At 43.1% G+C, this 26,561-nt stretch overlaps 1 protein-coding gene across 1 annotated transcript in view; it reads left to right on the forward strand.

The window, feature by feature from the left end:
* Positions 1–26,561, forward strand: part of ncanb (neurocan b) — a 241,287-nt gene that overhangs the window by 154,331 nt on the left and 60,395 nt on the right. The window contains exon 8 of the mRNA XM_059638556.1: positions 24,183–26,285. Within this exon, the coding sequence (XP_059494539.1) occupies positions 24,183–26,285 (2,103 nt within the window). The remainder of the gene's footprint in view (positions 1–24,182; positions 26,286–26,561) is intronic.

Raw genomic sequence — 26,561 nt, forward strand, 5'->3', positions numbered from 1 at the left:
CACATGGCTCGTTGCCGCGGAAAGGCGGCCAACATCATCAAAGACCCATCACACCCTGGTAATGATCTCCACAACCTCTTCCATCAGGCAGAAGGTACAGAAGCCTGAACACACGCACAAACGGGTTCAGGAACTGCTTATTTCCAGCTGTTATCAGGCTGTTGAATGGACTCCAGCCTCAAATAATGTAACCTGCAACGTAACTTGTATCCCTCTAAATCTTTTTGATCTGTACATCCTTTGCTTCTGTGATCAGCCTGTACCACTCACAAACAAGGCTTTTCACTGTATTTTGGTACACGTGACAATAAAATCAATCAATTAAATACTGGATTTAGCACAGTAACGTTGTGGGGCAGATAGACTGCTGTGTTCCACTCACTGAACCCTGGCAGTGAAGGGCAGAACTTCAGGCTCATTTTGTAAGCTTTCATAAACTTTTAATTAAAGAGATGCACAATGCCGACGCTTCCTTCCCACTGATTCAGGCTGTTCCTGTTTATCAAAACATAAGTGAATTGCCAGATAATCTTCCCAAATAAAAAAACAACGAATGTAGGATGTAAGGTAATGTGCGGGAGCAAGCTGTTCGTTCAACAAGGTATCAATAGAACTGTAATGATAAAATAGATGGAGTCTTAAAAGATGTGAGAAAATTCAGCTATCAACAGCTCCCATTTGCACTGTGTCTACGTAGTAAATATTTTCCAAGGTGCTTCAGTCAGATGTGCCCCTTCTCCTCTCCAGTTAGCACCATTGATGATTGGAGGGTTCTGCTCTACGGTTTTTATCCTGGATTTTACTGTGGGGCAGGGTGAGGAGACAGTCCCTGAAATCTACCTCAGCTGTTGGCGCTCTTCAGACTTACATGCTAGCTATTTCGTGAAGCACCATTCTCAACCTGACACTCCCTACCACAGAGGCAGAATTTTGATTGGTTCATTGATTTATTATTGTCACATGTTTTGAGATACAGTGAAAAGTATTGCTTTGCTTGCTATGCAGGCAGATCATACCACACAAAGTGTATCAGGGTAGCGGAACGGTGAGTAGTGTTACAGCCACAGAAAAGGTGCAGAGAGTGTGACAGCGTTAGCATTTGAGAAGTCTGTTCAGAAGTCTAATAACAGCAGGGAAGAAGCTGTTCTTGAATCTGTTTGTACATGTATTCAAACTTTTATACAATGAGACTCACAGATTTGGCTGTGATCAAGAGTTTGTTTAAAGTGGGAACAAAAACAGAAGTTGCTGAAAAAGCTCAGCAGGTCTGGCAGTATCTGAGAGGAAAAAAATCAGAGTTAATGTTTTGGGTTTGGTGACCCTTCCTCAGAATGTTCTGAAGTCACTGATCATAATATTACCAGGTTTTAAAGGAACTGTTAATGGCCATAGAATCCAGTGGAAACAGGCCCTTTGGCTCAACAAGTCCTCACTAACCCTTGCAGCATCCCACCCAGACCCATCCAATCTACAGATCCCTGAACACTATGGGCAATTTAGCATGGCCAATCCACCTGTCACATCTTTGGATGGTGGGAAGAAACTGGAACACCTGGAGGAAACCCACACAGACACGGGGAGAACATGCAAACTCCACACAGACAGTTGCCTGAGGGTGGAATCGAACCCTGGTGCTGTGAGACAGCAGTGTTAGTCACTGATCAGAATTGAGCCCAGGTCCCTGGTGCTGTGCCACCCTTTGGTCATTTGGTGTAAGGGTAACCTAACATCTCAAGCTAATATTCAGGGGGATATGGTTTCAGGTACAACCATGAAATTGAATTCCCAATCTATAGATTTAAGACAATAATCCTTTCCAATGCTCCAATCCTGCCCTTTAGATGTGGTGTTTAAATGGTGGCCCTCTCAGACCAATGTAAAAAGCCCTGGCCTCAAAATCAGAAGATGCAGGTTCAAGTCCCACCTGCCTCAGATGTGCCTAATGTGCCTGAACAGGTTGATGGAAAAATAAAGATAATATCGATCTGATAACAAATTAACATTTTCAAATTGCAAACAAATTCACATTCTAAATGCTAGACATTTTTAAGTGGTCTTTGGTGTGGTAGTACTGTCTAGGCCTCTGGGTCAGAGAGCCCAGGTTCAATTCCCACCTGCTTCAAGTGTGTGTCCTAGCGTCTCTGAACTGGTCAATTTTAAAGAAGTATCTACATTGTTAATATATGAAAAGACAAAAACAACAGTTGTATTTACAGTAATAGCAGCAGTGTTTTTTTCCTGATGAATACGTATCCTCAATCACCACCATTACACTAAATCATTATCATCTTGCCGTTTGTGGGACCTTGCTGTGCTCAAATTGGCTTGGATTGAGAAGGCTCTGTGTGAAACCAGGTTTTCATCGCAGTGAGCGATTTTGAGAAGATAAATTTGAAGAAGCTGTTTTCACTGGTCAGTGGACTAATGGGCTCTAATTCAAGGTAATTGTTAAAAGAATAGAGAACAAGTTTAGGCACTGATTTTTAACACAGAGAATTGTCAGGGCATGGAATGCCTGATGAGCCAGAAATGGAGAGAGAGATTGCAGTACAGAAAGATTTAGATGCCCTGGTACATGAATCACAAAAAGATTAGCAGCAAGTGATTAAGAAGGCAAATAGAATGCTGTTTATTGCAGCTGGATGGAATGGAAAGGTAGAAATATTTTGCTCCCGTAGTACAGAAATCTGGGGAGACTATATCTGGAGTACTGTGGACAGTTTTGTCTTAAACATAGAACATAGAACATTACAGCACAGTACAGGCCCTTCAGCCCTCGATGTTGTGCCGACCTGTCATACCGATCTCAAGCCCATCTAACCTACACTATTCCATATACGTCCATATGCTTATCCAATGACGACTTAAATGTACCTAAAGTTGGCGAATCTACTACTGTTGCAGGCAAAGCGTTCCATTCCCTTACTACTCTCTGAGTAAAGAAGCTACCTCTGACATCTGTCCTACATCTTTCACCCCTCAATTTAAAGCTATTCCCTCTCGTGCTCGCCATCACCATCCTAGGAAAAAGGCTCTCCCTATCCACCCTATCTAACCCTCTGATTATTTTATATGTTTCAATTAAGTTAAACAATCAAAAAATTCCCTACTGTGCAGAAAGAGGTCATTCAGCCCATTGAGTATGCACCTACTCTCTGAAGAGCATCCCAGACAAACCCACTGCCCCCTGCATGTGGTTTTTACCGTGGCTGACCTGCCTAACCAGCATATCCTTGGACACTGCCGGGCAATTTACTTTTAAGCATGGCCAATCCACCCTAATCTGCACATCTTTGGACTGTGGGAGGAAACCAGAGCACCTGGAGGAAACCCACACAGACACAGGGAGGACATGCAAACTCCACACAGACAGTCGCCTGAGGATGGAATCAAATCCAGTGCTGTGAGGCAGCAGTGCTAGTCACTGATCCACTGTGCCACCCATTTTCCTTTTAAAGAAAGGACATAACTATGTTAGAAGCAGTTCCAAGAAGGTTCATTTGATTGGTACCTGGGATCTAGTGTCTTATGAGGAAAGGTTGGGCAGGCTGGGCCTGTATCCATTGGAGTTCAGAAAGATGAGAGAAAATTGGGTGGAGACATATCAGATCCTCAGGAGACTCAACAGAGTGGATGCTGAAAGTATAGTTCACCTTCAGAGACAGACTCGAACCTGGAAGCACTGGTTTAAAAAAAATGACGTCTTCCCCCATTCAAGACACGGATGAGGAGAATTGATTTTCTCTCAGGCGGCTGTGATTCTTTGAAACATGTTTTCCAGAGTGTGATGGGGGTTGGATCATTGAATATTTTTAAAGCAAAGGCAAGTAGGGTCTTGGCGAAGAAAGGAGTCAAAGGTTATGAGAGGATAGGCAGGAATGTGGAGTTGAGACCACGATAAGAGCAGCCATGAACTCATTGAATGGTGGAGCAGGCTCAAGGGACCAAAGTTTCTCCCTGCTCCTATGTGAGCAATGTGGAAAGGTTATAGGCACAGCCTAATGATGATATCATGTAGCTGCTTCCCACAAGTATAAGTAGCACAGCGAGGGTGGTGATAGGTTAGTTCAAAGAAAGAAGAACATTGTGTTAATAATATTTCAACAATGTTACCATGTACTCTGAGCCTGTTGTCTCTCTGATTACCATGAAGGATGTTCCTAATGACTGAGATCCAAAACCAAGGAACATAGTTTAAGGAGACAGGTTAGGGCATTTAGGACTGTGATGAGGAGAAATCTCCACACCCAGAGAGCGATGAGCCTGTGGGATTCTCTGCCACAGAAAGCATTTGAGACCAAAACATTGAAAATTTTCAGGAAAGAGATAGATACAGTTTTTAGGCCTACAGGATTTGGTGAGAAAGTGGGAGCAGGGGACTGAGTTGGATGATTGTATTGAATGGCAGAGCAGGCTTGAAAGGCCGAATGGCCCACTCCTGCTTCTTTTTTGTTATGTTTCCTTGTATATTTGAACACAATATTAACATCCAATAGGGAAAGTTCCACAGAAACCTAATCTTAAAGGTATTGCCTTCTTCTTGAGCATTCATTCTTGAACACAAGCCCTAAAATTGTGCATCTGAGTGTGCACATTGGTTTCTGTGTTGGGAACAGAAGTTGTAATGCCTTTTCTGCTTTGGCTTGCTGTACCATCACTCATGAATCAAAGGGCTGTGGGCTCAAAGGCCCAGAGCTCAAAAATCCAGCCTGGCATTCCCAGTGCAGTATTGAGAATGCTCTAGAACAGAGGAGGCACCTGCCCTTTCAAGATAAAATCCGCTGGTTAAAGATCAAGGTAAAAAAATTCACTGGCATTTTTGTAAATGAGAGGCTCGGAGAGGGAATGGTGGCATAGTGGTACAATGCATAACTCAGTGACCCTGGTTAATTCGGTGGGATTGTGCATTCACATCCACCCATGGTAGTTGTTGCAGTTTAAATTCAATAAATAAATGCTGAATTGAAAGCTAGCAGCAGTGGCCATGAAACCATCGATAATTGCTAGAAAATATCTTTTAGGGGAGCAAGTCCAAATGTGACCCAAAACTATTGGCATTGTGGTTTGGCTCTTATTTGTCTTCAAGGTCAACTCCTTGATAGGCAACAAATGCTGAATATTAGGGAAGGAAATCTGCCATCATTACCTGGCCAGGTCTACATGAGACTCTAGACCTATAGCAATTCTGTCAACTCTTAAACCACCCTCTGAAATAGCTGAGAAAAACACTAACTTCAGGGGCATTTTAAAAAATTCTTGTATGCGATGTAAGTTTTTCTGGGTAAGGAACTGAGTAGCTCTCTTTCTAAGCCATTTCAAAAGTCAGTTAAGAGAATTGTTACAAGCTGGCCATTAGACTAGTTTTTAATGACAAATTTATATTGAATCAAATGTTACCATCTGCCACAGCAAGATTTTAGCGCATGTCCTCAGAACATTAACTAGAGCTCTGGATTACCAGTCTAGCAGCATTTTCACTAACCCCACTACATTCCACATTATCAAATATACAGCCCCCAATCTGTGAAGGGTCATCCTTTTTAACTTCATTTAGCGACTAATTTTTAATAGTGGGTACAACAAATGCTGATCTTGCCAGTAACTTCCACATCGCATGAAAGAAGGGAATTGTCTCCATATTCTGGGACAATATTTATTCCTGAGGAACATCTCAAAGATGGATTATCTAGTAACCTTACAGAAGTGTATAAAGTAATGAGGGGTGTAGGAAAGGTAAATTGCAGGTGTCTGTTCCCTAAAGTGAGGGATCTCAAGTCCAGCCAGCATCTTTTTATGGCAAACAGAGAAAGATTTTAAAAAAGTCACGAGGGGCAATTATTTTACACAGAGAGCGATTTGTGTGTGGAATGAGCTTCCAGTGGAAGTGGTGGATATAAGCAAAATTACAAGGCTTATACAATTTTGATTTTTATTCTCTCGCGTACTGAAATACAGTGAAAAGCTTTGTTTACGAGTGGGTACAGGCAGATCACAGCAAGTAAAGGATGTACAGATCAAAAAGACTTAGACGCATCTTCTGCTTGATGGAAGAGATTGTAGGGGATCGTAACCAGGGTGCAATGGATCTTTGATGTTTCTGAAGAAGGGTTTAGGACCAGAACGTCAACCTTCCTGCTCCTCTGATGCTGTTTGGCCTGCTGCATCCATCCAGCTCCACACCTTGTTATCTCAGTTTCTCCAGCATCTGCAGCTCCTACTATCCCAAGAAGAGGCACTGTTCTGCTTTCTTGATCATCACATTTAAAAGACTGTTTAAACAACATTTGGATGAGTGGGAAATGTTTGGAGGAATATGGACCAAGTGCCAGGCAGGTGAGACAAGTTTAGTTTGGGATTGTGGTCAGCATGGATTGGTTGGAACAAAGGGGCTGTTTCTGTGCTCTATGACTCTATGGTCATGTTGCTGTTTGTGGGAGCTTACTGTGCATGAATTGACTGCTGTGCTTTCCACATCACAGTAGAGACCGTGCTTCTAAAGTTGTAAAGTGCTAGAATGTCTTGTGGTGGCAAAGGGTGCTGCTGGAAAGCGAGGGAAATTCCAAGGACTGAGAAAACTAAAAGGAAGAGGGAAAGAAAGGGTTATGCTGACTGAGTCAGACAGGGAATGAGTGCAGCATGGACGACTAATTGGAGAAAACAGCATGTTTCTGGCCTGTGCGATGTTGTGATCCCAGACAGCATAATCCTTTGAAGCATCTTCCAGTCACAACTGCCAGAGACCATTTTGAAAGCTGTTGCCATGGTTACCATCAAAATGGGAGCCATTTACATTGGAGGCTGATGTCGTATTGAGAATTTAGAACTGCTGAACTGGAGAGAGGGCTTTCGGTAGAAGTAATTCTCATTTCTGTAATTGTAATGAATCTTCAGTGGTGTAATGAGATGAGACAGAAAGCGATGGAAATATGTGCTTACTGGAGCAGAGAGATCCTATTTTGTGAAGTGTAACTGACTTAACATCTACATATTAATTGTGACACAGTAGAAGTATTTACAACAAGCACAGCCCAGTCTGACAGGGATAATGGGTAGTGGCAGCTAAGTCAGATGACAAATTCCCTGCACTTTATGGAATTGATTGGATGGACATCGTCTGGGTGTGGTGTTAAACTGAGACTCCACCTACCATACCCCCATCCTCCAGCTGGAAAAAGGGTCATTATGGATCCTATAGCATTATTGCTAATATCCCTATCCAAGAAAGAATTGATTACATTTTTATAACATTGGACTCTTGGAAGTTTTTGTCCAGTGTTCCTGTCTCTGAGGCAAATGTTCCAGGTTCAAGCCCCACTCCAGGGCTTGATAGATCAGGAAAGTGTGTTTGTAACACTGTCCAACAAACTGAGCATCAACCTGCCAATCCTGTCAATGCTGACTAACAGTGGGCGTTAAGAGCAGGGACGATACCTTGTCAGGCGTGTATTAGGGATCTTAATTTAAAAATAAGGTGTCACCCATTAAAGACAGAATTGAAGATTGTCTTCTTCTCTCTCAGAAGGTTGTGTGTCTTCTTCGAAAGCAATTGGATTCATAATCTTTACATTTTTTTTAAAGGCAGACAAAGTTAGGTTCTTGATTGCCATGGGTGCAAAAGATTATTGGGGATGTTTAGGAATGGAAAGTTGAGGTCAAAATCAGATCAGCCATGATCTTATTGAATGGTGGAGCAGGCTTGAAGGGCTGAGTGGCCTCAGCCTCTTGCTTGTTCATATGGAGCATCTACCATGACTATCCAGGCACGCGTGTAAGTGTGTATGTTGCCATTGCAATGCAGATGCCTTGGGGAGGCAGAGAGCAATTAGCTCAGTTAACTGGATGGCTGACGGGGATCAGATTGGTGTCAGCACCTCAGGGTTTAATCCTTATTCCAACTGGGCAGTGTTTGTAGACCCACCTCCTTGCCCTACCCATGGGAGTAATCGTGGCACTGTGGGCAGTATCTTTGGGCAGCGGGTTCATAAATTATGCCTTCCACAACCTCAACATCTCCTGAAGTGGCTTTATAGCCAATTAAATGTTTCTGAAGATCAGTTGTTGTATTTTGGATCATAGCAGTCAATTTCCAGACAGCAAGCTCCCGCAAGAAATGTGATAATCTGACTTTATGTTGGTTACATATTATTTTGTTTTTAACGTTGTTCGAGGGATAAACATTATCTAGGACCCTGGCTTCCGCACTCTGACAAAGTAATGCCAAGTGATCTCTATGTCTATTTAAGAGGGCAGATAGGACTTCAACTTAATGTCACAACTGAATGAAAACACTTCAAACCGCGTAACCTGCAGCTTGCTGGCTGAGGTTTATTGCTTGGTTCTCTGTGTGGGGTTTGAACACGTGGCTGTCTGACTCAGAGGCACAGAATGCTGTATCTGTATCTTAATGACAATAGAACAGAGCAGATGCCTGATGTGAACAAAAGAAATGAATTGGTTATTCACCTTGTTGCAAGATTGTAAATCCTAGCTGGGCACCGCATGGCTGCCATCTTTATTGTGGCTCATTCTCTCTAAACTATAACAAGGCAGAGATGTTTCTATGAGGTGAGGCCGGTTCTGTTTACAGTTCCAAGCTCTTGCTCCCTTTTCCTGACTGTATTTATCTTCTGTACAATTATTGTAAGTCCAGGAAAATAGAATAGGGCAAATATTGGATCGGACTATCATCCATTTACATTATGTAGGAATATAGGCTGAGGAGTAGGCTATTCAGCCCCTCCAGCCGGTTCTGACATTCAATGAGATCATGACTGATCTGTGTCCTTTGGCCCTTATCCCTTAATATGTTTGCATAATAAAAAATTGTCTGTCTTAGTTCAAAACTAACAACTGATCGAGCATTCACTGCCATTTATGGAAGCGAGTTCCAAACTCCACCACTCTTCATGTGTAGAAATGCTTCCTAACATCTCTTCTGAATGGTCTGGCCCTATGCCCCCAGTTCTACAATCTCCAACCAGTAGAAATAGTTAATCTTAGTGTACCCTGTCTTTTGCTGTTAATATCTTGAAGACTTCGATTGGATCACCCTTGAACCTTTTAAGTTGTAGAGAAAACAGGTCCAAATTGAATAATCTCTTCTTAAAATGTAACCCCTGGAGTCTAGCTATCATTGTTGTAAACCTGTGTTGTACCCCGTCTGAGGGAGTTTTGCCCCTTTAGTTGTGTTTATCAAATTGTGGGGAAACAAAAGACAGGATAAACAAGGAAAAGCAAAATAACTCATTCTGCGCAAAGTTTATCTTCGGCTTTTTGAAAGGGAAGGTGAGCTTTTTAACCATTTGGATCAGATAGGCACAGGTTAAACTCAGGTTAGTTCATCTTTTGGAGTCGTTCAAATCTCACAGGTGCAGAGGAAATGAGCAGAGTGACAGAGCAAGAGTTGGAATTAATCCGTGAGAAGGAGCTACAGGAAAGGTAGAAATTGGCACTGACATTTTGCAGGAAGGCTTTCTGTCAGCTGGTGCCCTGTGGGAAGCTCTCTCACCTCTGAGTCAGTAGGTTTTCAGTTCAAATATCCTGTGTAGTGCCAAGTCCTACTTGACACATCTAGAGCAGCATTTGGGGGATGCTATTCAGCCTGATATACTATCTCATGGGAGAGATGTTATAGTAAGTTCTTCTCTGTTCTCCAAGGTAGTGTTAAACTATCCAACAGAATTATTGCACTGGAGAGATTCTGACCATCTATCCTTGATATTCACATTACCATTGCTGAATTGGCTATAATCAACATTCTGGATAGGTCACCACTAACTACAACCTGAACTGGATCAGGCATATAAGTACTGTAATTACAAAAGCTGGGATATTCGCAGTGAGTAAGTCACCCCCTGACTCCTCAAAGCCCATCCACTATCCAGGAGGCACAACTCAGGAGTGTGATGGAATAGCCCCCACTTGCCTGGATGGGTGCAGCTCCAACAACACTCAAGAAGCTTGGCACCATCCAGGACAAAGCAGCCCCCACTTGGCTGGCACCACATCCACCATTTTAAACATTGACTTTCTTCACCAAAGATGTATAGTGGCACCGGCATTGACCAGTTACAAGATGCACCGCAACATTGAAACAGGAGTAGGCTATTCAGCTCATTAAACCTACTCTACCAGAGAAGGACTGACCAAGTGTGACCAATCTCTGCTCATAGGACTGTCCCGCCCCGTCCTGCAAATAGGTCTGGTGAAATTAGTTACACCCTCTTGATGGCATTAATATCCTTTCTGAGGTAAGGAGACCAAAACTGCACACAGATGCAGTCTAACTCAGCTCCTATACAACAGAAGCAAGATTTGACTACTGTTCTCAAATCCTGTCGTGGTTAGTGCTAACATTCCATTAGCCTTCCTAAAAGCTTGTTGCCGTCACATGTTAGCCTACAGTGACTTACTGACAAGGACACCCAGGACCTTTTGTACATCTATACCTTGTAAATTCTCACCATTTAAAAAAAACGCACCTCTGATCCGACAAGGTGACCCCTATCTCCTACCTAATAGCCTCATCCCACCTCCTTGACGTGTCCGTCCTCCTAGGGCTGACCTATCTCCTCCCTAATTCCCCCCCTACACTCACCTTTACCACCTCCTTGACCTGTCTGTCTCCTCTCCACCTAACTTCCCCTTTGTCCATCTTCTATCCACCTCCCCCGCTCTCCCTATTTATTTCAGAACCCCCTCCACCTCCCCCATTTCTGAAGAAGGGTCTAGGCCCGAAACGTCAGCTTTCCTGCTCCTCTGATGCTGCTTGGCCTGCTGTGTTCATCCAGCTCTACACCTTGTTGTCTCAGATTCTCCAGCATCAGCAGTTCCTACTATCGCTGCACCTCTGTTCCTCCTACCTAACTAGATAAACTCACATTTTCTCCACGTTCTGCCACGGCTTTGCACAATCATTAAGCCTGACAATTTTTCCTGAAGCTGCTCTGCATCTTCCTCACATTGCACACATTCCCACTTAGTTTTGTTATCATCTGAAAATTTGGAATAATTACAATAGGTTCTAACATCCAAATCATTGATGTATGCTGTGAACAGCTGGAGTCCAAGTGATGATCCTTGCCCTACCCACTAGGTCACAGCCTGCCAACACAAGAATGATCCATTTGTTCCAGATCACTTGTTTTTGTCTGTTAGCCATCCCTTAATCCACATCAGTACATTACCTTCTGTCCTGTGTGTTATAATTTTTTTAACCAACCTTCTGAGGGGGACCTTATCAAAAGCCTCTTGCAGATTCAAGTATATTATGTTCATTGAATCCCCTTCAGCAATTTTGTTAGTAATATCCTCAAAAATCTTCTAAATTGTCAAACATGATTTGGAATCAAAAATCCACACTGATTATGCACAAACAGATCATTTTCATCTAAGCGTCCATTTAACACATCCTTTATGATGGATTCTGGCATTTTTCCTTTGAGTGGTATCAGGCCAATGGGTCTGTAATTCTCTGTTTCCTCTCATTTATTTCTTAAATTGTGTGGGTGGTATTGGCATTTTCAAATCTGCAATCATTCCAAAATCTACGGAATTTGGGAAGGTGATCAACAATGCATTGACTATCTCTATAGCCACTTCCTTCAGCACTTCAGAGATTTGTCAACTTTCAGCCTCATCAATTTCTCTAGCACAACCTTTTTACCGATCCTAATTTCCCTTGTCTTTCTCTGTTGTCATGTGGATCTCTAATTCTGAGCGATTACTTGTCCCTTTCTCAGCGAACTGCAGCAATTCACCGAGCCTCCTGAGACAGCACCTTCCAAACCTACGACCTTAGCCAACGAGAGGACAACGGCAGGAGATGAGTGGGAATGTCACCATCTGCAAATTTCTCCTCCAAGTCACTCAGTGTTGTGACTTGGAACTATATTGCCATTGTTTCACTATCACTGAAACAAAATCCTGGATCTCCCTATCTTGCAGCATGCTCGGTGTGCCTGCAGTGTCTGAATTGTAGCTGCTCAGGAAGGTAGCTCAACACTCTTGAATAAAGCAATGGTTTTTGACAACACCATACATGCCAATGGGTACAGCAGGCTCCTCCAGGAGCATTCTTAAGGAAAATAGTTTGCCCCAATGATTCGGGTTTTGCCGAATTTGACAGTGTTACTGGACATTCTGTTAAATTTGAGCTGAAATCAAAAGAAAAATGATGAAGATCACAATGGGTCAGGCAGCATCCATGGAGAGAAAGCAGGCCAACATGGTGAGGTTAGATGACTCTTTATCAGCTCATTCGGCCACTGTCTCTCCATGGAGCTGCGGTGATCTCTAGCATTTTTTGTTGGCAGTACAGACTCCAGCGGCTGCAGTAATTTGCTCCTGTTAAACGTAAGCTTCATTCCTGGGCTACGGACAAGTTAACAGGGCTGAAGAAACAAATGTGACAACCTATCAGAGTGGAGATTATGTTGGAGTAACTGTTAAAAGCCTAAAAATACTATAATTACACTACAGTTCAAGGAGTGTCAAACAGTTGAAAATGATTGGGTCTACTCTAGGCATGTCGCAATTTCAAATTCCTTTGGAGAGCAAAAGGACTTTGATTCATTCCCAAAGAACGGTGCAGTGAAGTTTTGGATGGGGAATTATGAAAACGCTGTTTAAGATTTCGGGGAATGGCCAATGTGGACAGAAAGCAGCTGATCCCTTTGCTTGAAGCATCAGTAACAAGAAGGCATAATTTTAAAGTGGAAGGCAGGATGTTCTTAACCAACCTTCTGAGGGGGACCTTATCAAAAGCATCTTGCAGATTCAAGTATATTATGTTCATTGAATCCCCTTCAGCAATTTTGTTAGTAATATCCTCAAAAATCTTCTAAATTGAGATTGGGGGAAATTGCTTTCACCCAGTCGGTGCTAGGGGCCTGGATGGAATACATTGGGGATTCACAATCTTAAAGAAGTCTTTAGATGAATAGTGAAAGGGTCTATAAAATCATAAGATACAGAAGCAGAATTATGCTATTTGGCCCTTTTGAGTCTATTCCATCACTTGATCATGACTGATATGTTTCTAAACCTTATTCTCCTACCTTCTCCCTGTAACCCTTGATCTTCATACTAACCAAGAGCCTATCTATCTCTGTCTTAAAGACACACAATGACTTGGGCTTCTCACCCCTCTGTGGCAATGAATTCCGCAGATTTACCACCCTCTGGCTGAAGAAACCCTTTCTCATCTCAGTTCTAAAGGGTTGCCCCTTCACTCTGAGGCTGTGCCCTCAGGTCCTAGTCTTTCCTACTACTGGAAATCAGTCCTCCATATCCATACTTTAAGCACATTTAAGTCATCATTGGACAAGCATATGGACATACATGGAATAGTGTAGGTTAGATGGGCTTCAGATCGGTATGACAGGTCGGCACAACATCGAGGGCTGAAGGGCCTGTACTGTGCTGTAATGTTCTATTATGTTCTATGTTCTATGTTAACAAAGGAGCAGCCAATTAATGACAGAACACTAGGAAACTAAAAGGAGTAGAGAGATTTTGGGATGCTTGTCCACAGATTCCTGAGGAAGGCAGGACAGGGTAGTTAAGCAGGCTTGTGGTACACTTGCTTTTATCAATTGAGGAATAGATTATAAGAACAGAGTGTTTATGCTGGAGTGTATAGAACCTTCGGTTAGGCAAATCTGAAGTACTATGATCAGAAATAATGGGAACTGCAGATGCTGGAGAATCTGAGATAACAAAGTGGATGAACACAGCAGGCCAAGCAGCATCTCAGGAGCACAAAAGCTGACGTTTTGGGCCTAGACCCTTCATCAGAGAAGGGGATGGGGAGAGGGTTCTGAAATAAATAGGGAGAGAGGAGGAGGCGGACCGAAGATGGATAGAGGATTACAAGAGAGTTGCAGTGGGAGAGAGATTCCCTGAGGCTGGTTCGGAGGGAGGAGGGTAACTTCTTCCTGGTTAGGCATCCCTGGAAGAGGCTTCGCAGTGAGGTTAAAATTGTGATCAAAGATAATGGGAACTGCAGATGCTGGAGAATCCAAGATAACAAAGTGTGAAGCTGGATCCAAGATAGCAATTTTAACCTCACTGCGAAGCCTCTTCCAGGGATGCCTAACCAGGAAGAAGTTACCCTCCTCCCTCCGAACCAGCCTCAGGGAATCTCTCTCCCACTGCAACTCTCTTGTAATCCTCTATCCATCTTCGGTCCGCCTCCTCCTCTCTCCCTATTTATTTCAGAACCCTCTCCCCATCCCCATCTCTGATGAAGGGTCTAGGCCCAAAACGTCAGCTTTTGTGCTCCTGAGATGCTGTTTGGCCAGCTGTGTTCATCCAGCTCCACACTTTGTTATCCTGAAGTACTGTGTGCAATTTTGTTCTCCACAACATAGGAAGGATTTGATTAGACTGGAGGGAATGCAGAGGAGAGTGATAAGGGTGTTGTCTAGAGTGGACAACTTCAGCGATGAAGAGAAGTTGGATCAGCTCCGGTTGCTTTCTTTGGAGGAGAGAGGGTTGAGGGGGCTCCTGGTAGAGGTGCCCAAGATTAAGAGGGTCAGTGTGAAAGAAAAACAGTTGTTTGCCTTAGCTGAAGGTTCAATAATAAGGGGGCATAATTAAGGTGAAAGGCAGCAGGTTTAGAGGGTAAAAATTGTTACAGAGATAGTAGGAACTGCTGATGCTGGAGAATCTGAGGTTTAGAGGGTGTCTATGTTCCTGTCAGAATGAGAGGTAAGGCTGGTAGAATTACAGAACAATAGATGAATAAAGTTAATGAAGTTCTAGTCAAGAATAAAAAAGAGTCATATATTAGAGATGGACAACTGGGTTCAAATGAATCTCTTGAACAGTATAAAGACTACAGAGGGAAATCAGGGAGGCAAAGAAGGGATATGAGATCATTTTGGAAGGTAATGTTAAGGATAATCCAAACAGATTCTGTTAGTATATTAGGAGTAAGGGAGTAACTACTGAGAACGAAGCAAGACTATAAATCAAAAAAGTGATGTTGTGTTGAACCTCATGAGATGGGAGAGATAATAAATAAATATTTCACATCAGTTTTTACAGTGGAGAAAGAAATGGAGGCGAGAAAATGCAAGGAAATACCTGACCTCGTGTATTCTAGGGTACTGTGGAAGGTTAGAGAGAAAATTTTGGGCCACCTTTCAGAAGTATATGTATTATGTGTAATTACAGACGAGGTGCTGGATGACTGGAAGAGTGGCTGATGTCATGCCTTTGTTTGAGACGAGTTATAAAGATAAACCTGGGGGCTATAGACCTGCGAGTCTGACTTTGGTGTTGAGTGAGTTGTTGGAAGTGATTCTGAAAGATAAGATTTGCACACATTCTGGGAGGCAAGGAATGATTAGGGATCATCAGCACGGTTTTGTGCAAGGGAAATCAAGTCTCACAAAAGTTGACTTCACAGCAGGAGATGGAGGGTGATGGTGGAGGGCTTTTTTTTGGACTGGAGGCTTGTGACCAGAGGTATTCCACAGGGACTGGTGCTGGGTCCATTTTTGTTTATCACTTATATAAATGGCTGAGGAGTGGCAGATGAAGTTGAATTTAGATAAATGCGAGTTTTTGCATTTTGATAAAACAAACAAAGGCAGGGCTTATGCAATTAAAAATGGGGCCTTGGGTAGTGTTTTAGAACAGACAGATCTGGGGGTTCAGTTACATAAATTCTTGAAGTTTATGTCACATGTACACAGGGTGGTAAAGACGGCATTTTGCACGCTTGCCTTCATTGCACATTCCTTCGAGTATAGGAGTTGGGAAGTAATGTTGAGGTTGTACAGGATGTTAGTGAGGCCTCTTCTTGAGTACTGTGTCCAGTTTTGGTCACCATGTTACAGGAAGGATATTATTAAGCTGAGTGTTCAGAAGAGATTTACCAGGTTGTTGTCAGGAATGGAGGGTTTGAGTTATATGAAGAGGAAGGATAGGCTGGGACATCTTCCACTGGAGCACAGGAGGTTGAGGGGTGAACTTAGAGAGGGTTTTAAAATCATGCATGGCGTAGATAAGGTGAATGACAGATGTCTTTTTCTATGGTGAGGGATTTCAAGACTAGGCGCTATATTTTTGAGGTGAGAGGAGAAATATTTAAAAAAGGCATGAGGGCAACATTTTTACACAGGGAGTGGTTTGTGTGTGGAATGAACATTCAGACGAAGCAGCGAATGCAGGTACAGGCACAACATTTAAAAAACATTTGGATAAGTACATGGTTAAGAAAGGTTTGGAGGGATATGGGCCAGCCGCAGGAGGGACTAGTTTAGACTAGATTAGATTAGATTGCCTGCAGTGTGAAAACAGGCCCTTTGGCCCAACAAGCCCACACCGAGCCATGGAACATCCCACCCAGACCCATCCCCCTATAACCCACACACCCCTGAACCCTACGGACAATTTAACATGGCCGATCCACTTAGCCCGCACATCTTTGGACAGTGAGAGGAAACCGGAGCACCCGAAGGAAACCCACGCAGACACGGGGAGAATGTGCAAACTCCACACAGTTGCCCAGGGCTGGAATCGAACCGGGACTCCTGGCGCTGTGAGGCTGCAGTGCTAACCACTGAGCCACCGTGCCACCCCTAGTTTAGTTTGGGGTTACGGCTGGCATGTACTGGTTGACTGAAGGGATTGATTCCATGCGATATCACTCTCTGACTCGAAAAATTGTGTCACCCAGAGGCGCACTGCCTGCTTGGAGAGCTGAGGTGGGAAACCTCACAACCTTCAGAAACTATTTGGAAGAGCAGTTGAAATGTCATAACATTGAAGATTATGGACCAAATGCTGGGAGGTGGGGCCAGCATAGATTTAATGTAACTTTGGCAGTACAAACTTGATAGGCCAAACAGCCTCATTTGTACTGTGTGGTTCTATGAACTGACCCAGCAACAAATACTTGTCACCCAACTTCCTACAGTCATTATGGGAAACAGAACAAAAAGGAATCTGTTGATACTATCTCAATGGCATGAAAATGGTTTCACATGTCCAAGAAGAAAGAGTGGCCAGCAAACCAAAAGATGCTCAACCAAATTTAACAAAAACAAAACAGAGACCCACACAGTATGATATTGAAAGACAGCCAGGCCAGAAATCCAGCGAGGTCACATCATTTTAGCAGCAGCATCATTCCACAAGCACAATTTCGTAATGTTAGACAAAAACCATTTAATTTATAAGGAGATAGTGTCTCTGTTTCTCTTCAGGAAGGACATTTGGAAGAGATACACCAGGGGCACTTAGACATTGCCAGGTGTTCTGCCAGGGCTCAGTTAGCAGTGTGGTGGCCAGGGGTTTCAAAAGGTTCCCCATTGAGAAATCAGTAATTGTACAGCACCATTGAGACTAGAAAGTAGGCCTGCCATCACTGAAGGCAGAGCAGAAGCAATCCCTGTGAGATGAAGCAAACACCAAGAACTAGAAGGAGCAGTGCAACCCACATGAACTAATTCAGGGCTCTTTGATTCATTATCTCCGAGCAACTGAACAGCCAATACCAGTGCCAGAGATAGTGTTGAGTGAGCAGCGATCTTTCAGGAACATCACTGACAGCCTGACAAGGTTTATTTCATCAGTGAAAATAGAAACACACTAGATGACTGAAGACATCCAGTCTCATTAACAACTCAGGAGTCATGAGGTGAATGTGACACCCTCGGAGCCAGGCCAATATTCGCTGATCAAGGTCAAAGTTAGGACAAAGAAACTATCAGTCCTGAGTGTCCGGGATACTGCAAAACAAAGGTTAAGTCTTCCAATTAGAATGTGATTGTTTCATCCAGAGATCTAGCTACTGTAGGAAGAAATGTTTCTTTTCAAATTTCAGCAGAGGAGCTGTCTTTTTGGGAGGAAGTTTGGGAAATTAAGGTCCTCCAGCTAAGGTCATGGACCAGCAACAAAGCCAACGAAGAACAGTGTTATTCGTGAAGGATATCTGAGGTATCCAAGATCGCCCAGTGGAGATAGGATCCACAGATCAGAATGTGGGTTCATAGAACACCAGCAAGAGATCTACCATTCTTCCTAGTAAGAATAGAGTGCTAAATAAAAGCCAAAAGAACTGTGGATGCAGAAAATAAGAGAGAAAAATATAAATTGCTGGAAGAACTCAGCCAGTCTGGCAGCATCTGTGAAGAAAAATTACAGTTAACGTTTCAGAGACATTTGAGAGACCCTTCCTCTGATCAGAACAGAACACATCGTGTAATATACATTGTATAATAGGTTTACTATGGGGAAAGAAAGCTGGAGGGAAGATGCATAAGTTACATGAGCCCCACCCATTCTACTGATATCATCCCCAAACTGTCGGGGACAAATGAAGACTGAGGTGAATTTCATATTCTTTAAAATATCTCCAGAGGATTGGACATTGCTTTTGGAGAGAGCAGATGTATTTATGCCAGCTCCCGAAGGCCCTAGTACCTATGCATGGCCAAATATAGTTTTACCTTTCGCTATCATATGATAAACCGTATTGTAATCTAAGAGCTGTGTTTCTTCTATAGATGCCCTACCAGTCAACTTTGGATAGACTTGAGACAAAGCAAAAGGCAAGGGAAGATTGGTCACAGCAAACTACCTCAAACAACTCTTGCCCATTACCAGTTCCTGGTAGAGGTGGCAATACAACAAGCAACCAGGTGTGGTCATTGGAAAAATACCACTGCCACCAGCTTTTCAGGGCAGTTATAGATGGGTATTGATGCTGACCTAACCAGTGGTGCCTAAATCCCTTAAACAAATTTTTAAAAAGGTAAAATTCTCCTCAGTTTTCATTTGCCTCTCAGTGACCATCAATTAAACAGGTGATTTGGTCACTGTTTGTGGGAGCTTGCTGTGCTCGCCAATACATCCCACTAGGACAATGGGTACGGTTCTGAGGAAGGGTCACCCGACCCGAAACGTTAACTCTGTTTTCTCCTTTACAGATGCTGCCAGACCTGCTGAGCTTTTCCAGCAAATTTGTTTTTGTTCCTGATTGACAGCATCTGCAGTTTTTTTCAGTTTTTATGGTTCAGAAAGTACTACATTGACTGTAATACTCACTGGGACATCATGGAAAATAACTATATGAATGCAGTGTGGTTTCTTTCTGTACTTGCTGGAAAAACATTTGCCTGAATGTCACTTTAACAGAGGGCATCATCAGCAGTTGCTGAAGGCCTCTGCACTAAATTAACAGAGCACAGAGCTTGATGTGAGGGTGTTTCAGATTTCTACAAGGCTATCACTAACCACAGTTCCCACATTGATCTGTCCGTGTGCAACTATACAAGCCTCTGTTACAATCCCTTAGCAACTCATATGATTCACAAAGAACTTTCAGTTCACCAGCTTAAAAAACAAAGTTGATCCTATGGGACTTAATTAACTTCCCATCCCTTCAACTCTGAGCACAAATCTCATCAGTGGCTTCACTTTTGTTCAGTTATGTTGTCCAATAGAACAGTACGGGTGAACTTACTGAAGGAAAAGCAACCTCATTATTGTACAAAACCTACTCCCATCAATAGAAGAAGCAGCAAACTTTGTTCAGAATCCAAGCTATCACCAGCGGATGTCTATGTTTTATTTTTGCAGCAATTATAGAATATCTAAATCAGCAGGAATTCTAGTTCAGCAAGATGGATATCAACACACTGTGTTCCCTTAATGTGGTAACACAGCCTGAGGTGCTCCAGAGAATCATTATCCAGCAACAAATTTGACAGCAAAACATATCAAGAGCTATCAGGACAGATGACCCCATAATGGCTGAGAGATGAAACTATGGAGGCGCATTTTAAAGCAGAAAACAGAGGCTAAACAGCTTATCTCGTGGGAATTTCAGGGCCTGGGGCCCAGGCACCTGAAGGTACCACCAGTGAATGGTAGAGCAATGAAAATCTGGGCTGCACAGGGGACCTGGGTGGGAAGAGAGCTGTGGTGCTGGAGGAGATTCCGGAGCTAGGGAGGAAAAAGGTCATGGAATGATTTGAAAACAGGGATGAGATTTCAAAATTGAGAACCAGGAGATGATCTAGACCAGGGACCATGGGATTGGTGGTTGAAAGTGATTTGATTTGTGTTAGGATAAGGACAGGAAAGTTTTGGATGATCTTTAGTCATGGAAGCGGAGTCATTAGTGACATTTAAGCAACTGCTGGACATGCACATGGACAGCAGTGAATTGAGGGGAATGTAGGTTCAGTTATTTTATTTTTGTATTAGGATTATTCCACGGCACAACATTGTGGGCCGAAGGGCTTGTACTGTGCTGTACTTTTCTATGTTCTATGTTAAGTTTGTTGAGGGTGGTATAAGGGAGCCTGACAAGGAAGGAACTTTCTGGAATCTAGTCATGTCTAGTGTAGGGCAGCACGGTGGCTCAGTGGCTAGCACTGCTGCTTCACAGCACCAGGGACCTGGGTTCAATTGCAGCCTCAGGTGACTGTCTGTGTGGAGTTTGCACATTCTCCCCATGTCTGTGAGGGTTTCCTCCGGGTGCTCCGCTTTCCTCGCACAGTCCAAATATGTGCAGGTTAGGGTGGATTGGCCGTGCTAAATTGCCCCTAGAGTCTACGGATATGCAGGCTGGGTGAATTAGCCATGAGAAATGTAGGGTTACTGGGAAAGGACAAGGGGTGTGTATAGGATGCTCTTTGGGGGTCAGCGTATACTCAATGGCTGAATAGCTTGCTTCCACACTGTAAAGCATCTATGATTCTAGAGGACACAGATGTAAACAAGGCTTACAGCAGAAGAGGGAGGTGGTGATGAGTGACTAAGGAAGGTGGAAATAGATGGTCATGGTGATGAGTCTGATGATATGCTATACATGCACCTTTAAAAGGTTGTGTCTTAAACTATTGTCCATCAACATCCACATTGACAGGATGTAATGTATCAGTACCATGCCTTGAGATCTATCTGAAGCAGCAGTGACAGGGATCAGATGTATTGTACAGAATCTCCCTGTGAACATTATCCATATTTACCTTACCTTCAAATTGCTATTTCTCCAATCCTTACGTTTGATGGGTGTTTTTACGCTCAAAAAATGAAATTAATAATGGAAAAATTCAGCGCAAGGTCCAAAATCTGAGATTAACTCTTTGTGGGAATTGGCCAGGTTGATTAGCAAAGCTCCTTGACCTCAGCAGGAATTACTCCTCATTGCCTGCATCCTCAAAATATTCCCAACCAAAAGGTAGTGGCAGCCGTTTGGCTGGTGGCAAGGGAGTGTTATTGGCAGGAACTCGGCATTGACAGGGACTGAAGAATTGAGACTCTGGGTAAAATTGTGATGAGGGCCTTTTGGGGAGGGGCTCCCATTTGGAAAGGCAATGGGTCTAGGAATTATGAGTGCCTAAACCTTCCTAGTGAGGCCTGAGGATGACTCCTGTCCTCCCAGACCCTACAAGATAAGGAGTTAATTCTTAAAAGTGTGAAAGTATACCCATTTCTCCTGTGAACCTCATTTTAATGGCCTGTGGTTGAGTTACAAGTAAAGGCCTGACAAAAAAAAACCTGACAATGTCTATGAGGCCTGGTCTATAGGATCCTGCTGATTTAGTTTGTTTGGTTTGTTGCCTAGACACTAAGCTAAAAGAGAACTCTGCAGAAAGGGTAGGAGGTGATAAGTAACCCCCTGGTGCTTTTAACATCTCTCCCATCTGCTTGCTATCAGAAGGAAAGGCTTAAAATAGCCCCCAAATTGTGAGAATTTGAATGATATACCACAATGTTTCATATAGCACTTTGGAGACATCCCTGAATAGTCAATGCTGTATAGAATTGTTATGTTATATTAAACTTAGTGGTCAGTCAGTCATTCTTCATGTGAGGTTGGGTTTTATTAAATTACTAAAACAAGTTCAGTTCTAGATATATTACTTGCTTAATGAGGTAAATGGGAACTAAAACTCATAATGGCTGTCCTGGTATGTGCACAATTCTGAGTGATAGCTGCCCAGAAATGTACCAGTAATTGCACCCTGGCGTATGCCAAGCACTCTGATCTCAATCTGGTTGCCAAGTCTGGTTGGACATATTCCTGGATGGTTTACCGAATCATCTTCCAACACAAATGAGTCCTGTTCCCCATCAATGAATCAATGAAAGGGTCTGCCGTAAGTGGAAAAATAATATAACTTTTAATTTATTCTCTGGTTTTATTATTGTCTTTTTAAATAAAAGAATATAATGTCTGTTTCTAGATTTGCTTTCAGCAGCTCTTGAGAAAATTATTTTTTGATCTGTGGAGAGTCTGAGACAATTCTAGAGAGTTGGCAGCTCTTTTTCCTAAACTGGGCATATTTCCCTCAGCTCCTGAGGGGATTTGATTGTGTAGCCATTTGAACCATGGCCAGGTGGATCTCATTGGCTTTGAGATTCTTCTTTGGGGTTGTTAACCTGGGCTAATCAGGGAGCCCCGACTGACAGATATAAACAAGAGATTCAGAAGCTCCCCTCGTTCTCAGGGCTGGCTTTGAGCTGGCTGGTCAGAACCTACTTGCCATGCACATGTAAATAAAAGGTGACTTGGTGATAGGATACCGGCACCTGAGCAGTTATTTCAGATTGGGTGGATATTGAAAGGGTGTTCCTTCTTGTGGGTGAATCTAGAACTTGGGGTCATAGTTTAAAAATAAGGGAGCTCCCATTTAAGACAGAGTTGAGGATAGTTTTTCTCTCAGAAGGATGTGAATCTTTAGAATTCCCTTCCTCAAAAGGCAGTGGATGCAAAATCTTTTGTTATTTTTAAGGCAGAGGGAGATAGATTCTTGATGACTGTGGGGATGAATGATTATTGGTGACATACTGGAACGTAGAGTTAAGGTGAAAGTCAGATCAGCCGTGATCTTATTAAAAAGTGGGATATGTTCAAACCGCTGAGTGGCCTACTCTTGTTTCTTGTTCATCTGTTCATAGTGTCTTTGTTGTCAACTGAGGTCTGTCATCCCAGTGTCTGTTATCTGGAGAACCATGGTTAACAGCTCTCTGATATTTATGTCTCACTTTCACACTGAAACTGGCTCCTTACCCAGAAAGTGGCTTTAGCCAACCTATTAAATAGGAGTTAGAAATGGTTCATACAGCTAAAGGGATCAAAGGACACGGGGAGAATTCAGGAAGAGGGGACTGAGTTGAATGATCATCATGATCATGCTGAATGGTGGGGCAAGCCGAATGGCCCACTTCGGCTCCTGTTTTCTATCTATCCATGTCAATATTTCAAGGGTTGTGAAATTGGAATCTCCTTTCCTTAAATACTTACAGCACTTTCAGGGTTGGCTTTCATAGTTGCCACTGAACCCAACATACACCTTGAAATTTGTAAAGCCCATTTGATTGGATCCACACTTCATGTGGTGTTGAACTGAAGGCTGTGGGATCACTCCTCTAGTGATTCCTGCTCCAGCTCAGTCTGGAGTTAGCCAAGATCCAAATTCTAGATACAGGAGTTTGTATCACACCAATCATGAGTAAGCTTGCAGAATGAATGAACAAGTCTCAATTAGGACAAAGCTGTTGTGATGAAGTTGGAGTGAGTCACATTCTTAAATTGTTGCAGTCTGTACTGAAAGTTGTTTTACAATGCTGTGAGGCAAGGGAGCTCCAAATTCTGGGCCCACTGACAAGAAGGCTTGATATAATTCCATTGTAAAAACTCACCAATGCTCCCTTGACAACACCTTTCAAACCCACTGCATTCTACCATCTAAAAGGACACAGGCAGCAGATAGATGGGAACACTTGTACCTGCACGTTCCCCCTTCAAGCCACTCACCATCCTGTCGTGGAAATATATTGGTGTTCCTTCAAAGTTGCTGGTTGAAAATCCTGGAACTCCCTTCCCGACAGCACTGTGTGTATACATATACCTCATGAAACGTGGTGGTTCAAGAAGGCAGCTCATCTCCAAGGGTAAATAATGCCAGCCTAGTTCTCATGCCATCAACAAGTAATAAACAAAGACATGATTTAGCTGGGTTAATGTATGATTTGGAGGTAAACATGGAGTGAATGGTATTCCCATGCAGCTGATTCTCCTGTGGTAGAGATTGTGGATTGGGAGATTCTTTTGGTGAAAGTACCCAATTTTTATGGAATTTACATGTTGAGGTTTGATTCTTGTGTGGGTCAGTTTCAAGCTAATATTGGTTCATGTTTCTGACCTACAGGACAACCAAGAAGAGAAAATTCCAGAGCTCACCTCACCAATGAGAAGGATCAGGAGCAAGTCATCACACCACTCCCTGGGAATGAGCAGGATGGTACAAAGTTCAAGAGGGCTAATGAGGAGCTTTGGCTGTCAGAGAGACAAAGTCACAAAACTGAGAAATCATCTTCGACTGAAACAACTGAAATAACCACCATCAGAAATGAAGAGAATGATTCTTCCCCCCAAGAGAGAGAAAATTCCAGAAACATTACCACAGTGAGAGATAATTCAAGCGCTAACACTGTAGGTAGAACTTACTTAGAACTGGCCACTGAAGCATCTGGTGATGTGGCTCCCAAAGATGATAGAGAATATCTTTCGGCAGTGACTAACCACACAGAGCTCATTAGGAAATTGGGAGAATACGGTCAACACCAGGAGGGAAATAATTCTCAATCTTCAAACATTAGCAACGAGGCATGGAAAGAGCAAGCTCCACGATCCAAGCTTGTTTCATTGCTGTTACCAAACGTCAGCAAGAACACAATTCCTCCTGGCGAGAACAGAACTACAGACGTACGTGAGGGAGAGAAGACGATGGCTGTGGTAAATGTTACACATGGGATGAGGGACATACGGCCTCACAGTGTCACAGCTCACCCTGGTGGAGAATCCTCTGAGCATACCTCTGTTCCAGTGAGGCCCTCGACGGGGTATACAAGCCTCATTCAAGAGGGATCTAGCACCTTGGCAGCTCGTGACTTTGGAGGAAGTGGCGATGGAGAAACAAGTTTCTCAAACCAGCACCAGATTGGTTTGGATGCTGCCGAAAGTCATTCAGGACTTGTATCTGGACACAAGATCGATAGAGACGAAAGAGGGTCTTTGGCGGACGGTGTGCCAGAACTTCTCAAAGAGGAGGAACTCCAAGACACAACATTGGCTTTTGAGGGACACATTAAAGATGTTACACAACCCACTCTGCATTCCACAACACTCACTGATACCTCAATATCAGAAGGCAGCGAAGAACATTTGACAGAAGAAACAGGGCAGACATATTCAATAACGCCAGGGAGAGACAAAGAATCCCTGAATGGGTTGGATGGAAGTCAGCCCCTCGGTAAACAAAATCCAAGCACTGTTCAGCCTTCTGTAGTAAGTGCAACAGATGAAAATGAAACAAACAGTCAACCACCTACAAAGAAACTGATAGCTTGGTATGAGATTCAGCAAACAATGAATAAACTGTCTGAAACAGAAAGAGAAGATATTATAACAGTGACGAGTGCCTCAGAAATTGGATTATTGTTACATGGAGAGAAGCCGCAGTATAAAATTGAAAAATCTCCCAAGGCCCATAGAGACCAGTCAAAAGCAGTAACATTAGCTTCAGGAAGCACAATGCTTGCTAATACATCAATTGAGTTAGGACAGGGACCATTACACTCAACAACGTCAAATGTTGTCAGGAATACGGAGAGTGCGTTGACAAGTGTAACAGGAACAGTTGACAGAAAAGAAGGCACTGGAGTATCTGGCCTCAGTCCAACAGCCAAGTCAGTTATCCACGTTGTCAAGGAAACTGAGGAAGCAACGCTTGCAGTTACAGTCACGCCCATTACTCATGATTCACATGCAGAATTGGAGCTTCCAAGGACATTAGCCCTCACAGCAGAACAGTCAACGGTGGCCACTGTCTTAGGCACAACTGGTCTAGGAGAGGAAGAATTACAGAGATTGGAAAGGCTAGAGAGAGCTGGTGAAGACACTGCTTCCACGGAAAGTCCTGTGCTGTTCACTTCTGTTCCATTTTCTACCCCGCTGCACAATCTGAGCTTCTCTCATCATGAACCTGCAATAGAAGTGTACAATAGCATGGAGCACATGATTCCATCTGTGCCTCACGATGCAGAAACTCTACCCTTGGAAACACGGATGCCTTCTTCATATGAAGAAGCTGATGGCTCGGGGGCAGCAGAGCAGAAATTAGTCACCACTGGCCAAATGACTGAGGATCTGACTGGGTCCGCCTCAGAGCAAAAGAAAGACAGCTCAGCAGTAACTCCATCCATCATTAGCATCAATGACTTGTATGAAGGACTGGTCTTTCCAATAACAGGTGAGAGCAAATGTACTGATTCATTACTGACCGTTGCTATCAACAGATGTAAATACTGGGCCAAAGATCGGGCTCTGGCTAAAATATTGTGTCCATTTCGGGACAACCTCTGTGGAAATAGAAGGAGTCATAGAAAGAGTTTGGTCTGTTATGATTTCATTCAGTAAGATTGGATGGAAAGGACTTTCTCTGTTGGAATTCTGTGTCATGAGGATAAGGTTTGTTGTTCCTGAATTGTGGAAGGTACTGGCATGCACAGCCCTGCAAGTGTGATGG

The sequence above is a fragment of the Stegostoma tigrinum genome, chromosome 30 (genome assembly GCF_030684315.1).
Source record: "Stegostoma tigrinum isolate sSteTig4 chromosome 30, sSteTig4.hap1, whole genome shotgun sequence".
Classification (NCBI taxonomy): domain Eukaryota; kingdom Metazoa; phylum Chordata; class Chondrichthyes; order Orectolobiformes; family Stegostomatidae; genus Stegostoma; species Stegostoma tigrinum.